This window comes from Typopeltis vanoorti, chromosome 10, assembly GCF_054136105.1.
Source record: "Typopeltis vanoorti isolate ZY-2024b chromosome 10, IOZ_Tvanoo_1.0, whole genome shotgun sequence".
In the NCBI taxonomy this organism is placed as follows: domain Eukaryota; kingdom Metazoa; phylum Arthropoda; class Arachnida; order Uropygi; family Thelyphonidae; genus Typopeltis; species Typopeltis vanoorti.
In genome coordinates, this window is record NC_143558.1 from 10585380 (window position 1) to 10599982 (window position 14603).

General features: G+C 33.6%; 1 protein-coding gene across 1 annotated transcript in view; it reads left to right on the forward strand.

Moving 5' to 3' along the window:
• Nucleotides 1-2388, forward strand: part of LOC150102169 (serine/threonine-protein kinase D1-like) — a 250179-nt gene extending 247791 nt beyond the window's left edge. Inside the window, exon 21 of the mRNA XM_090399630.1 lies at nucleotides 1518-2388. Within this exon, the coding sequence (XP_090255756.1) occupies nucleotides 1518-1781 (264 nt within the window). The 3' untranslated portion in view covers nucleotides 1782-2388. The remainder of the gene's footprint in view (nucleotides 1-1517) is intronic.
• The last annotated feature ends 12215 nt before the right edge of the window (nucleotides 2389-14603 follow it).

Consider the following 14603-nt stretch of genomic DNA (forward strand, 5'->3'; position numbering starts at 1 on the left):
TTCTTGGATAGCATTTCTGAGCTTACTTGCTTCATACTTCAAACTAGGAACCTGGAATCTGGCATTCCAGGTTCCTAGTTTTACTGAGCACACCATGTTGAGCCCTGGGATTTTTCGCACCCCTGTCCCATTTAAGGGACGCCGGTAACTCGGGGCCATTTGTGTAGATTTGCTCGCCATGGTGGTTAGTCTGGAGAGAGAATAGAGCAGTAGTTTCTCCATTTGCTTTCTGCTCTGCAGTATTACAAACGTACACAATAAACTGTACTGCCATCTGCAATTTTCTAATCACAAGCTTTACTGTCATCATGAGACTTCAACCTTGTGTCAGTACTGACAAAGCTGCTTCCCTTTGTCAGAGGATTGAATCCTTTATTTTTCCTTGTAACCCTAGGTAGGGGCCCTAACCGGGTACTGACAGCCGGAGCCAGCTGAGCCTGGGGTTGTTCATAGAGCTCTGCTCCTCTGAAGATTCTTCTGCACATTTCACTGTTGGGATACGAATCCTCTTCCACTGATTTGTCTGTTGTTCTTCACAGAATAATAGTATAGTATAACCAAGTGAAAAAACTTCCACTATTCAATATTTATGAAAAAGAAAAGTTGCAGCATGCTCCGGTTGCATGTTGCAACATTTCATGTTACAACATAAGAACATTATTGTTACTACTAGTTAGTAGTAACTTTAGCAGATGCTACCAAACTCAGAAAAGAGGAGAGAAATATTTTTGCTATTTTCGTTAAAGTTATTTACTGTGCCTCACATGTTTTGAATGTTCACAAGTTATGAACAGCTTGCCTGCATTAGTCTAAGGCAAGGATTGGGTGCAGCTGGTGTGAACAAATCAGCTGCCTGATAATCAAATATAATTAACCCTTTTTTTTTTTTTAATTCTTCAGTTGTATGATATATCACATGCGCAGCACTTGCTTTTATCTGATAACCAGTCGTTGTATTCTGCCATGTTTGGATTGTTTAACTACACTGATAATAAATGTACTGCTGTTTTCAACATGCAACGAATATTTCATATTGCTGTTTTCAGTATGAAATATTTGTTGCTTATTTTCAATCAGCTCTCTTAACCTTCACTTCTCATAGTGTCCCCCAGCATTACAAAACAACTGCATTTACCCTTCACTAAACTAGAACATCAGTAGTCATCTACCTTATCTGAGACTCTGCTCTCCCATATAGAAGTTGCTTTTCTCATATTTATGAGACAGCCAATCTTCTGCTTCACTGTCCATTATTAACCTTTTCTTTTTTTTTTCATAAAAAACATTTCATCATATAGCAGTTTGTCAAAAGACTTTTCAAAATCTACATATATCACCACATATATATCACATCTCTCATCTTTTTGTAACTTCTCTGAAATTTTCTGAAACATATCCCTCCATCTCCAGAAATCCATATTAGCATTGTTTAGTAAGTATTAATCTTGTTATTTTGGTGCAGATTGAATATTTATACTCAAACCAAAAAAAAAATATCTTCCATTGTTTTCTTATAGGATTATCAGACGTGGTGTGATTTAAGAGAATTAGAATCACAAGTTGGTTGGAGGTTTCTGACGCATGAATCAGATGATGCACGTTGGGAATTATATCGACGAGAGCATAATCTTCCCCCACCTCCAGCTGTTCCTTGCAGTAGTATAGAAAATAGCCCTCGGCCTATTGGAGAATTACAAAATCAAGGTACACTTCAACCTTGTCCTGAAGCAAGAAGAGAGGAGGAAGCTTGCTCCAGTATATTTGGAAGACTTCGATTGTGATGATATATTTTTGTTTTGAGTGTGATAGAAGACACACAGGCTCTGAATAAACTTTGTATATAAAAGAAATGGTGATGGAGTATTATGTAGAATTGTAAAGCTCAGATTATTTGTAAATTAATCAAGATTTTATGCAAGGTTTCAGGAATAATGCTTGCTCAACAGTGCAAGAAAGTTAATACTTGTGTGTGTGTGTGCATTTAAAATAATATTTTTTTTAAGGACCAAGTGATGTAAATATTGATAATTTTGCATCTAGAGTTCTTGGCCTATGGTTTTTAATTGTGTCACTCAAATTTCACACATTAATTTGGACTTTAATAATTAATACATGAAATATTGTAAAGTCTTCCCATGTAATATGAACTTTTAATCTGTGGTTTCATCGTATGTAGTGGGGGGGGATCCAATTTTGAATACTATTTGTGATAAAACAGTGATGCTCCAAGACTTGCACAAATCAGCATTGTGTACAGCCTTGATGTTGCTGAATCAAAAGAGCAATAGGCATATGTTGTAAAATACGTGTAGTGACTTTTATCTCTTTTTTTGCAAATATTGCCTTATCTTCTTACAGTTCAGTTTATTTTCAAGTGATTAACCAAGATTAGTTACAATGTATCATTAGGTGTACTTGGAAGGTAATAATTTTAAATGTATTTTATACATGTTTTTCCTACAAAAAAAGTACTTAAAATCCATCAGTTACTCCATGATTTTTTCTTTAATTTGATATGGTGATCACTCAAATAGCATTATTAAGTCTGAGTTACACTTTAAATGCATTATAAATTCATACCATATATATATATTATTTTTAATGTAGTATTTAAAATTTTGAAATACCAACATCAGTTCTGAGAGTGGATAAAGACATGCAATGCAGTGAAGGTTTGAATATATATATATATATATATATATTGTTTTTTTTTTTTTTTTTTAAATTTTCTCAGAACATTTCCACTATTTTTATGTAAAATGAAAGTGACTATATTAATTTCTCCATCAATATAAATTTATTTAATTAGACAAAAAAAATGTAGACCTGTGAACAAAACTTTAAAGCAGTATATTAGTTTTATTTTTCTAGTTTTATGTCTTTGCCATTTTATTTTTTTTATTATTATTAAGAGATCTTCAGGGAGTCAGGAACTAATCGAGGGAGGCTATACTATTCACGGCAGCTGTCATACCTGTTCTTGAATTCATTCACACTACTTGCACACACAACATTTAATGGCAATCATTCCAATCAAGCACTACTCTATGAGAGAAAAATCTAACCCTCACTCTCGCCCCCCCCCCTTCTTTACAGCATTCATTCTCACCTTTCAGGTATCCTCTTGCATCCTTTCCCCATCCTCCATAAATTAAAAATTCAATCTACTGAAATTCTGTATAACCCTTTCAGAAGTTTGCAAGTCTCAATCATATCACTCCCTCTTTCTCCTGTTTGCTAGTGTCCGCAGCATACAAATTCTCAATCTGTCTTCATAATCAGTATTCCACAATCCTGATATCATTTTTTACACTCTTTTGCACTCTCTCTCTTTCTTCTATCAGAATAACTATGGAAACCAGGAGACCAGACCTGTATGCAATAGTCTAAGTGAGGTCTTATTAAAGCTTTGTAAAGAGCAAAATGACTTCCTTATTTATACATGTCAAGGTTCGTTTCAGTGCCATTATTCTCCGAGTTGCATTTACAGTTTTTGCTATATGATCCTTGAACTTAAACTTCCTGTCTAAAACTCCAAGATTCCTAGCCTGATCAGTTTCTTATAGCACAGGGGTCTTCAACCTTTCAGACAGTGCGGGCTGCATTAAAAATTTCAATGAAGCCTGTGGGCCACTAAGCTATACTGCAGTATTTAGAATTGTAAGATGCTTTCCAGATTCACAAGGAACGCTGTGCATTTGATACTTTACATAAAATCCTATAAAAATAAACAAACTCAGCTTTAAGAGCATAGGTAGGGGTCAGGTTCATGATAAGTAAATACAATCAATGAAAAAAGATAATTTAATGAAGAAAACATTCATTTTTTACAATTTCAGTGAACAACTTGGCAATGTTTATCCTTAACCAGCTTGTCGATGTTGGCATCAATGTTGGAAGTCGCTATGCGCAGAGTATTCTTGAGATGTTGGTCCGTAATCTGAGTTCTTGTCTTGGACTTCACATGCTTCATTCTGGAGAAGAACTGCTCACATAAGTATGTGCTTCCTAACAAAGTGCACATCTTCAAAGCATGCCGGCGAAGATTTAGGGAATGCGTCCTCAGAAATGTAGTCTTTGTAAAATTCAAGGGCACATTGAATAATTTTTCTCTCAAAGTAGAGTTGTTTTGGAGTTCAAGCAGCTCCATTTGTACTGAGCCTGGCATTTTGGTAGCATTCACACTGAATGGCATTGAAATAAATCTAAAGAAGACTGTTGGTTACGAAAATCACTAAATCTCTCTTCGAACTCACTTCGCAACATGGCTAATTTTGTAACATATTTATCAAGAGATGAACGATTGGACTCAGCGAGAAGCTGAAAATGAGTTAAGTCTTTTTTTTGCAAGTTGTGCCACCCATAGTTTGAGCTTTGTGATATACCTATTTGGCCACAAAAACTTTGATGGGATCAAACAGAGTGTGCACCAGTTGATCTTTGGATTGTAGCTGTGTATTTAGGTCATTCATATGCAACGAGATGTCGGTCACAAAGGCAAAGTCTGTCATGCACTTCGGATCGTTAAATTCCGCAATCAGATTCCCCTTAAGTTAAGTATAATTTTTGGGAAATTCCCATGCTACTCCTCATAAACATTATAATATAATTAACGGCTATATTAGCCTGTTTTTGTTTAGGAGTGTCCCTTATATTTAATACATTGGCTAACATAACTCAAAAGGGGTATATATATATATTAGGGCATTATGGGCGAGTATAGAAGGCAATTATGGCAGAATAAATGTGGAAAAATTATATACATACCTTGATTTTGGTTTAAAAGATGCCTTCTAAATCCAAGCTCTTGTTGAAGGGGGGGGGGGGGAAGAGAGGGAAAGAACATGGGGATGTACTTGAGACACGGGAAATAAGTTTGGGAACCCGGGTTACTATTAATAATATATATATAAATATATATATATATATATATATATATATATTATTAATAGTAACCCGGGTTCCCAAACTTATTTCCCGGTTTAAAAGATGCCTTCTAAATCCAAGCTCTTGTTGAAGGGGGGGGGGAAGAGAGGGAAAGAACATGGGGATGTACTTGAGACACGGGAAATAAGTTTGGGAACCCGGGTTACTATTAATAATATATATATATTTATATATATATATTTATATATATATTATTAATAGTAACCCGGGTTCCCAAACTTATTTCCCGTGTCTCAAGTACATCCCCATGTTCTTTCCCTCTCTCTCCCCCCCTTCATATATATATAAATATTTATATTTATTTATATTCCTAAATATATATATATATATTATTAATAGTAACCCGGGTTCCCAAACTTATTTCCCGTGTCTCAAGTACATCCCCATGTTCTTTCCCTCTCTCTCCCCCCCTTCAACAAGAGCTTGGATTTAGAAGGCATCTTTTAAACCAAAATCAAGGTATGTATATAATTTTTCCACATTTATTCTGCCATAATTGCCTTCTATACTCGCCCATAATGCCCTAATATATATATATATATATATATATATATATACCCCTTTTGAGTTATGTTAGCCAATGTATTAAATATAAGGGACACTCTTAAACAAAAACAGGCTAATATAGCCATTAATTATAAGATTCCCCTTAGTTTGCATGAACTGCTGTATTTTGCTTCTTAAGTGAAAAACTCTTAAGAACCTTCCCTCTGCTCAACCAATGCACATCATTATAATAAACTACATCGCTGTGATCTGCTTCGTACTCTTGAGTCAAAAACTTTTGGAATTGATGATGATTTAATCCTCTTGCCCTAATAATGTTGACGACAGTCACAATAACTTTCATGACATTCTCAAATCCAATAATTTTCGTGCACAAATTCTCCTGGTGGATTAATCAGTGATAATGGACGAAATCTTTTCCTTCTAGTTTCGATTCTTTCCTTAGCAGCGCAACAAACCCTTCGTTCTTTCCCACCATAGCAGGGGCACTGTCAGTTTCCACACCCTCGAGGTTGGTTAAGCTGAGGTCGAAATGCTGGAGCATTTTCTTGGTGGCTTCAAGAATATCAGTGCCTTTCATCGTTCTCTTTATAGGTACAAGTGCTAACAGTTCTTCTGTCACATTGAATTTTTGATCAATGCCATGGATAAAGATGGCCATTTGTGCTGTATCCTTCACATCTGTGCTCTCATCTAAAGCAAGTGAATATGATGTAAGTTCGGACGACTGTTTTTTTTAAAGTTCCTTCAATGTCATTGGGAAGTTCTTTGACACATCATGCTACAGTTACCCAGACAAACTCAGTTTTTTAAACACTTCCTTATTATTTGGGCACGGAATATCCCCAGAAGTGATGAGACACTCTTTCACAAACTCAGTCCAAGAAGGCTTTTGATTTTTTAGCAATGTTTTCAGCTATTACATAACTTACTTTGATGCACACTTTGCTCTCTTCACTCTGCCTTTTAAACGTACCCTGCTGGCATTTTAAATCAATTTGAAGACGGTTCACTTTGTCTACATGAGGCTACCCTTGAAGGTGATTGAAATTTGACACATGCTTTGTCTGATAGTGTCGTTTTATATTGTATTCTTTTGATACTGTCACTGACTCATGACAAATTAAACACACTGGCTTATCGTCGATCGGCATAAAAAAGTACAAATTGGTCCACTTTTCATTGAAAACCCGACAAGAATCGCTCGATTTACGCTTTTTACTCGTAGACACCATAGTGTTGTAAGGTGAACCCAAAAAAGATCCAAAATGGCCGTGTAATGGTTATTATCCACTGAATATGTTTCACACTAATGAAAAGAGTCTGGCAATATAAAACCACAATAGGCTATGGCTGACACGATGAATCTGCATGCGCTTACACACGAATATCACACTGTTCACGACTGACTGGGGATGAGATCCTCTTGTATTTATATGAAAATAACGAAGTATCGAGAACCTTCAAGATGTATCTGGAAGGCACTAGACAGCACACTCGAACTACTGCTTTAGCCATCCACCTGCGACGTTAGTACTTAAGTGCCAGCTTGGGGCTGAAGAAGAATGTCTATTTAATATTTATTTTTATAGGATTTTATGTAACATATCAAATGCACAGCGTTCCTTGTGAATCTGGAAAGCATCTTACAATTCTAAATACCGCAGTATAGCTTAGTGGCCCACGGACTTCATTGAAGTTATTTTTTATTTAATCGCGTTTTAATGTTAAGTAGTTATTTTTTCAAAATGGCTGGCAGGCCAAGGCAAAGAGCTCATGCGTTGAAGACCCCTGTTCTAGCATAATTCCACCAATATAATATGACATTGGATATCTCAGTTATATCCTCCAGGAATGTCTCTGTGCTAGAGAAAATATTAGTAATTTTGCTTATTGCCAACCCATGTACTGTCTTTATTCCACTAAAGCACAAAAATAGGATTTCAACCGGTACTCAAGCTTTAAATATACATTGGATAATCATTCTTTCTCTTTACAGTATCAAAGAACACCTGTGGATTTCCTTTAGCTGGACTGGTCAACCTGCTTTTATATCCACTTTGTCCTTTGTTATCACATTTTCTAGTTTGTATATTGTACTGGTTCACTGCTTGTTGTAAATTTTTAGTACTATAACAAAAAAAAAAATTATATGCATTTCTGAGTTAAAAAATAAAAATTTGAAATAAATATTATTAATAAAAACTAAGCAAATTATAAATAATAAAATATGAGATATAAAAACAAATAATAAATTCTCAATCTACTCTTGAAATCAAAATTACTACTCTAACATTTTTTAATTTCCCTTTCTTAAAACTATAGTTTAGATGTACCCATTTCCAAGGTGCTATGATTTGTCTCAATATCTGAAATAATCTGCATTTATTTCACTTAAGTTTAAATGAAGGGCATATGTACATTTATGGATGATTTGCATGGAGGCAAAAACAAAGATAATGAAGAGTAAGAGAATATAATACTTGGCAATGGAAACAATAGGAGTGTGAGAGATGAAGAGAGAATGGGAATTTTCAAATATGAATGAGAACATTCAAATAGAGTGGATTGGAAGTAGTAGTGAATGTATGTATGTATGGGGATGATCAGCACTGAAATGGAATAGATCGAGATGTGGGTGGGAAATTTGAGACTGAGCAGATATATGTGGTAAGCTGTGATAAAAGTGATTGGGCAAGGGAAATCACAACCAACAAGTGGAATATTTTTGTGTGTATATGTATGTATGTAACATTCAAATACTATCAATCATGTTGAATATTTCAGTAGTATAGTAATATCTGAAAATGATATTTAATATTTTTCAAATGAAAATGTTGCTTTTTGAGTTTTTGAAAAAAAAAAATTAGGAGGAAAAAAACTGTGAAGCATTTCTATTATTGGAAGCATCATCAGATTCAAATAGTTACTCATGCTGTAAAAAACTGCTATGAATTAGAGCATTGAATACTGATAACTAATAATAATATTGAATATATATTATGGTACATCATAAAATATTTTATAATGTACCGTAATAATATAGTGAGAATTAGTAAATTCGATCATTTACTAATGATCAGCTTACTAACAGGAAAATAAACCTGTAATTATTGAATAGCAGTATAAAGTCATTACTGATGGTGATCGGTATTCCATTTTACACGCACAACCAGGTAGTTATATAAATTAAGTAGATTCTTAGAAATATCGTTAGCTGTCTAGATTGCAGGGGAGTGCAGGTAGAGAAAAACTTTTATTTTAGTTTAATTTTCATATGATTATTTCACCTATTAATTTTTCTTTGAAAAGTTGTACTTTCCTAACAAAATAATAAAAAAAATTATGAAAACAACAGTGTTCAATCAGAAGTGAACAAAATATAGTTTTTTATTTTCTGAACTAGTCCATTCAAGCTTTTGAAAATAATAGGTTCCCATTATTTTCTTACTATTCAATTTGTCTTTAATAGCAAGAAAAGAACAAAATAGTGGGTCATGAAAACCAAATATATTTTTTTTATCATTCTAAAGTCGGGTTGTTTCATATGCTGAAGAAGCATCCTCCTGTAGGGATCAGATGACTAATAAAGTGCAGGTCTTGTTTTGTTTCCTACAGAAAAATAATTCTTTTTACTTATTTTAACCTTTTAACAATATCTATATCTCTAGGCAACATAAGAGCTGTTGTCTTTCATTGATCATTCTGCATACATTTAATATATGATAACTTTCTCAGCATTCAAAAAAAAAAACAGAATTTCTCTTTCACACTGAGTGTTAACATTTTTGGGCTTATACACAAATTGCCATGGACCAGACTGGCACAGTTAAGATCTTATGACTAGTTTCCTGTTACCAGTTTTCTTTCAAATTGGCCAATTATTATATCAGTTTCTAATTTGGTTGGCTCTTAACTTTCTGTTTTCCAAAGAAGTCCTAAGTGCCTTAGTCTAACATATAATCTTGGTCTTTCTCTCGATCTTTTTTTTCTGTCATTTTTGCTTGATATATTTGTTCTGCTAATTTTCACTTTATTCTGTTTTAGTTAACATATCATTTTAGATTAACTCAGTCTGAATATTCTTGTGTTACTTTTCTTCTCTCTCTCTCTCAGCATAGAATATGCTTTTCGCATTTTGGAAAATGTGGATAGGTTCCCTAGAGCTCTTGACTGTTCAGAAAAGAGCAGTTCGGATATTCAGTAACTACACCTATACTGATTCTCATTCCATTCATACAGATGTTGAGTTTCTGATGTGTGTAGAACCATTAACAAGTATATTTAAACATGTCAGTTTTTGTTTATGTTGGACAAGTTTTACTACATAATTATATAAAAGTATTTCGTAATTGACTCCTTTGATATATTTTCTATCTTAAATCTTCTTCACCATGCTCTTTCTCTGTTCCTGTTTCCAATGATATTATTCAGTTACTGTTTTTGAAGTTGTCATTAAATGAGTTTAAATATATATGTATTTTTTATTTTTATTTATTTTATTTTATTTTTTTTTTTGGAATTTGTGGTTTGTGTTTTTAATCTTGTCAGATGGTGCAATTCCATTGCTATTCATGCAGCGCTGAAACAGTGAATGTAAAAAAAAAAAAAAAAAAATGCAGCATTCCAAGGGAGTGCTTGTAATGTGATTGGACATCTTTAACTTCTTCCTCACCAGTAGATGGACCATTAGTAATGATACAACAACAATAAAAACAGTGGATATAAAGAAAGGCATTCACTCTCAGTGAATGAGAGAGTGAGTGCCTACATATGAAAAGACTTATAGGGTCATTATAATTTCTTTTTACTGTAATATTTATTTGATTGTCTTATTGATTTACTTTGAGCAAACACACATGACAGCATTTCCTTTCATGCTGCATAGCAGCTTTTAGCATCATTCATTTTCTTTTCTTGTGTTCAGACTTATTAGTTATTCAACGATTTTTGATTATTGCATAATATGGCAGTCAGAAAAATATGCATCGTTCTCCTCAAAGCATAGTAAATAAAATACCTTGGAAAAATTGAAAGTAACACTTTTCACACACACACACACACAAAATGGGGGGGGGGATGTGTCCCAGCTTGGTTTAGAAATGAAGTTAATCAAAATGTCAAAGTATAAAGAGGAATAATAATTTTCTTATCCTTGCATGTTAGTATGTTTCTTAACATCCAAGTGATCATATGATCATCTTTACAATATGCCATGTGAACTTCGTTTGGCTACCATTGCCCTAAATCCCTAGCGGCATCAATTTCTTTTGCAGTGAAGGTCCATCTATAATACACAACTTTAATAATGGCTTGGTACTCTTGGGGATTTTATTTATAGTGAAATGCAATGAAGGGTGAAGAATTTTGCAACCACTGTCATATTTCAGAAATGAATAGGTAATTATTCATTGCAAAATAACTTGTAATTGACACGGCAATTCTTGAATTGTAAAATACTTCTTTTCTGTTTACATTGTAGTTTACAAGCAAACGCTATTATTTCAGCATATTTAATAATGTCAGTAATAATGGTACCAGCACATTACACAGCAGCACTAAGTATTTCTGTATAACATACTGGATATTTCTTATGATGTTGGTAGCTAGACATTTTCACTACTATACTTTAATAAGGAGTAATGTAAACTTCTCCACAAACATTTCCAATGATGTATTTCTACTGAAGGTAGAAATACATTTCATATTGGAAATATGAAATATTCTAGAAATATCAGTGCAATTCTAGTATAGTAATTTTCAGTTATACTGCTAAGTTTATTCCTTATTTGGTTCCGTATTTTATGCAAGTTTTAAAATTCAATGATAGTTTTAATAATAAACATAATTTGTTATTTAAGAAAGTCATTAATTTAATGCTATTAATAACTGCGGAATGAAGATCAAGGTTTCAACTTCTATCGTAACTTTTCTTTAATATTTAACCTTTTACACTTTTTCGTATCTAATGATAACAACGATATTTGCATACTTACCTCCTGATGTAGTATTATAACTATATTTTTATATTATGTTTTTAGTTTCAATATGTAAAATTTAGATTACTATTGTTCAAATATCTCTGTAGAATTCTTGATTCATTGTGAAAAGTGTGCACTTTATGCAATGTATATGCACTGAATGAGTGGGTAAATTCGTTTGCTGACAATGTGCTTTGAAAAATATCTCATACTTATACCATTGCTAACTACACTTTTATTCGTTTTCTAGTTTCCTCCCAAACTGAGCCAGTTGGTTAATATATTATACGGGCACCTCTCTGGAGTCCATAGGCTCAAGGTAGGCCAGAGATAATGGGAGAGATGAAAATATTGATTTTCATCATACAGAACTATTTGAAGTTTTAAAATTTATGAAATAATAACTTTACTGAGCATTTATAACTTGAATTAAAAATTAGTATTCCAAAATCCAGGGCTGTGTTCTTTTGTTGTTACTCGAAATAGAGATTAAAATTGATTAATTAATCAATCCAGATGAGAATTCAGAATATTTTTTTATTTTTATTTAAGTCCAGTTTTAAAATTAATAACACAGTCCTTTTGTTAAGTATCAATTTGTAAATATTTCAAAAATAATATCCAAAATCAGTCATTTCTCAAGCTATAGCTGAAGTGCAGTTCCATTTATAGATAAAGAAATCTATATCCAAAGCAGCTAAGAAATGCTATAAAATAGCATTTCAATAATAAGACTTAAACTAGCCAGAATCTCTATGAAAATGTCAGTTGGAAACGTTAAATTTACTCCTTTTTTTTTTTTTTAATCTCTGCCTTATTATTTCTGTGGGTACTCTTTTGACAGTTAACCAATGAAATTTGAAGTTTTCTCAATCACATCTAATTTTGCATCTCTTAATTGATGCACAGTTTTGATTGAGGAAAATCTTCAGCAAGAAAAAATATATTTCATTTAAAGGTTCAAAACCAAATTGAAACTCAGTTGTGTGACAAAGTCACCTCCCAACTTGTTGCATTCCTTTCCAACTTGTTATATGAGCATCTCCATGGAGTCCAAAAACTCATTGCAGATCCACAACTAACCATTATTTATAAAATAACCATCATACCACTCCTGAAACTCTTTCACATACCAAGCATTCATAATCACCCCTGACATCCCATTTCTATGCATTAACCATTTTCCAAGCAAAAAAAATCTTATCCTTGTGGCCTTGCTAACCACACTCCTACACAGATTCCAGAAATGGCATTTTGTTCCCCTCTGTCTGTTCTGCCATGTATTGAAAAATGTTTTGACATCTTTTCTATAAAACAAATAATGTATGCTTCTGTCATATGTTTCAGTCTGTCCTCACAGGAGTATTCCACTTGTACTATACAAATCACAACCTCCAGAACAATAGCCTCTACTACTCTAAATTCTAATTTCCAAACCATTCTTTGATAGAGCTTGGTCAACCTCCATTTCTACACCAGCAAGAACACTGTTCTGCCTTATCTCCTATTTACTTGGTGAACCAGGTCAACCTAGTTGGCTGAGTGGATAGCATACCCACTCTCCAACCAATAGGTCATGGGTTTGATTCATATTGTGGGCATGGATGTTTGTAAAAGTCTGCTGTGGGTGAGCTTGTATAGTTCCTTGAGTTTGTAAGGCTTTTTTTTTTTTTAAGTCTTACCCTCAACAGCACCCAAATCCTTAGACAAGATGATTAGGATTCCTCTTTCACTCAAGGAGCTACTTCTTTACCTCCCGACAACTACAGTAATTTTTTTGAAGATTGGATAATTTACAATTTATGCAATCTTCAGAATAACAACCCCTCAATTAGCCAACCCTTCTATGTCAAACAACTTCTGGTACAGCACCATGTAATTGTACTTCAGTTATTTGACTCTTTAATTATCAGAATGGCAAATTGCCTTTGTGATGTGGTGAGATATACAGTACGTTATTGTATTAGTCTTATACAATCACAGATCTGCACAACCATTGAATACTGCTCTCGCATCTGAGGTGTGCCCCTAAAAGTACTTGACTCAATACAAAAGAGAGCAATTAGGTTGATTAGTGACCCATCTCTTGCCAGTTTACTACATCCACTCTCACAAAGGCATTTAATTTTTTAGTTTCCACTTCTATTATTTTTACAAATACCTCCACAGCTAATGTTTATCTGAACTGGTTGTAACATGGTAATCAGATGAACTGTAATCAATTCATCTGATTACCATGTTACAGATGAATTGATTAGAATTTCCTCCATATTTCAATAAATTTAAATCATTATTGAAATATGCAGTAATGACTCAACAATTCGGTTAAACTCCAAATGCACAGAACAAATTTCTCTTCCTCTTTCAGTATACTGCCTTCTGGAACTCTCTCTCTCAACTTACATTTCCCAAGGAAAGCGATCCACAGTGAACAAGTTTCTTCTTGCCCATCTATGGTACTGATGTACTGTAGGTTGACCAACTACTCGTGTAGTCCAGATGTTGTATCATAAAAAATTTCACAGAATGATGTCACCATCTTGGCCACTTTCCTCTGGATCTCTGCTACCAATTCATTCCCAAGAAGCAACCAAATTTATATACAGTATTCCAGCTGTTGTATCAAATCTTCATAAGTAGGGACAATAACTTCTCTATTTCCATTTGTCAGTATGTGTCTCAACAACTTAGTGAGCCTTGGAATTATTTTTACTCACTTTTGTAGTATTCCTTTTGGAATGTCAACTCTCTATCATCAACATCCCCAAATCTCCACTCACTAATTTCCTACATTCCATTTCAATCAGAGACTAAAACATTTGTAATCTTTTCATCCCAAAATGTATATCTTATGCCACAATAAACTTGCAGCTATTATCCTTTGTCTACTGTAGTTCTATCTAAATCATCCTGCACTCTACATTATTTTTATTAATTTGCCTTCTCCAGTTTTGCATCAGCAAATAACTGGATGTTCCTCCAAGTTATTCTCTATAATCATTAATGTCCAAATTAAATAGCAATAGTCTTGAAATAGTCTTGAGTATAGAGCATGGTAACATACTGCTGTCACCTTCATTCTCTTGGATTCTGCCTCACTGTTTTGAAGTCTGTCAGCCATCATCTTATGTCACTGTCTTCATCTGTATCTGCATTTGCCCTGATTTA